Genomic DNA, 854 nt, shown 5'->3' on the forward strand with positions numbered 1-854 from the left:
TCAATCAGGGCTTCCTTCACTGCTTCATATCCATGTAACACCACTATAGGCTTCATGCCAAAATACAGAGTGAACACTGGGCCATAGACTTTTGAGTACTGCAAAGTGGAAGCAAGATGCAAATAACAGCAAAAGAAGTCACTATTTCATCCATATTTTGTGCCTGTTTCGGACTGACATTATTACTGCATTTTTTAATGTTTTTATACTACCATACACAGATTCAAATATATCTGAATGTTATGCATAAATATGATGGTGAGAGTCACAGCTGCCACTTATCAATGAACTCCAATGTGCCCTGCAAGGGACCAGGCTATTGGTACACAGATTACAATCAATTCTCACATTGCCAATCCCATCAAAATGCCAATGTCACTTTTCACAGATCTAGATAAATTAATCCTAAATGAAACCAAAAAAGAGTGAAAATAGCCAAAGCAAATTTATGCAGTGACAACAAATCTAGCAACATCACATTACCTGACTTCAAATTATAGTACAAGTCCATAACAACCTGAATATGATGGCACTGGTATAAATGTAGGGCCATATTCCGAAGGAACACAGTAGAGACCTGAGGTATAAAACCATACATCTCTGACCAACTTAATTGTCACAGAGCATTAAAAAACATATGCTCAAAAAAGGATGCCCTTTCAATAAATAATGCCAGGGAAATTAGACAGCCACATGCAGAAGAATCAAGCAGGATCCCTCCCTCTCTCAACATGCATTAAAGACTTAAATGGAAGACCTAAAACTATAAAATTTCCAGAAGGAAAAAGTAGGAAAAAATCTTCTAGACACTGCCTTATGCAAAGAACTTTTGAGTAAGACCCAGATGGCAAACA

The 854-nt window shown here is 37.1% G+C and overlaps 1 protein-coding gene across 1 annotated transcript in view; it reads right to left on the reverse strand.

The window, feature by feature from the left end:
• The window catches only part of LOC105827100 (cytochrome P450 2C18-like), a 7,944-nt gene extending 7,823 nt beyond the window's left edge, over positions 1 to 121 (reverse strand). The window contains exon 1 of the mRNA XM_012665125.1: positions 9 to 121. Coding sequence (XP_012520579.1) covers positions 9 to 56 — 48 coding nt within the window. The 5' untranslated portion in view covers positions 57 to 121. The remainder of the gene's footprint in view (positions 1 to 8) is intronic.
• Positions 122 to 854: the final 733 nt, after the last annotated feature.

This window comes from Propithecus coquereli, unplaced genomic scaffold (genome assembly GCF_000956105.1).
Source record: "Propithecus coquereli isolate 6110/MARCELLA unplaced genomic scaffold, Pcoq_1.0 Scaffold965, whole genome shotgun sequence".
In the NCBI taxonomy this organism is placed as follows: Eukaryota; Metazoa; Chordata; class Mammalia; order Primates; family Indriidae; genus Propithecus; species Propithecus coquereli.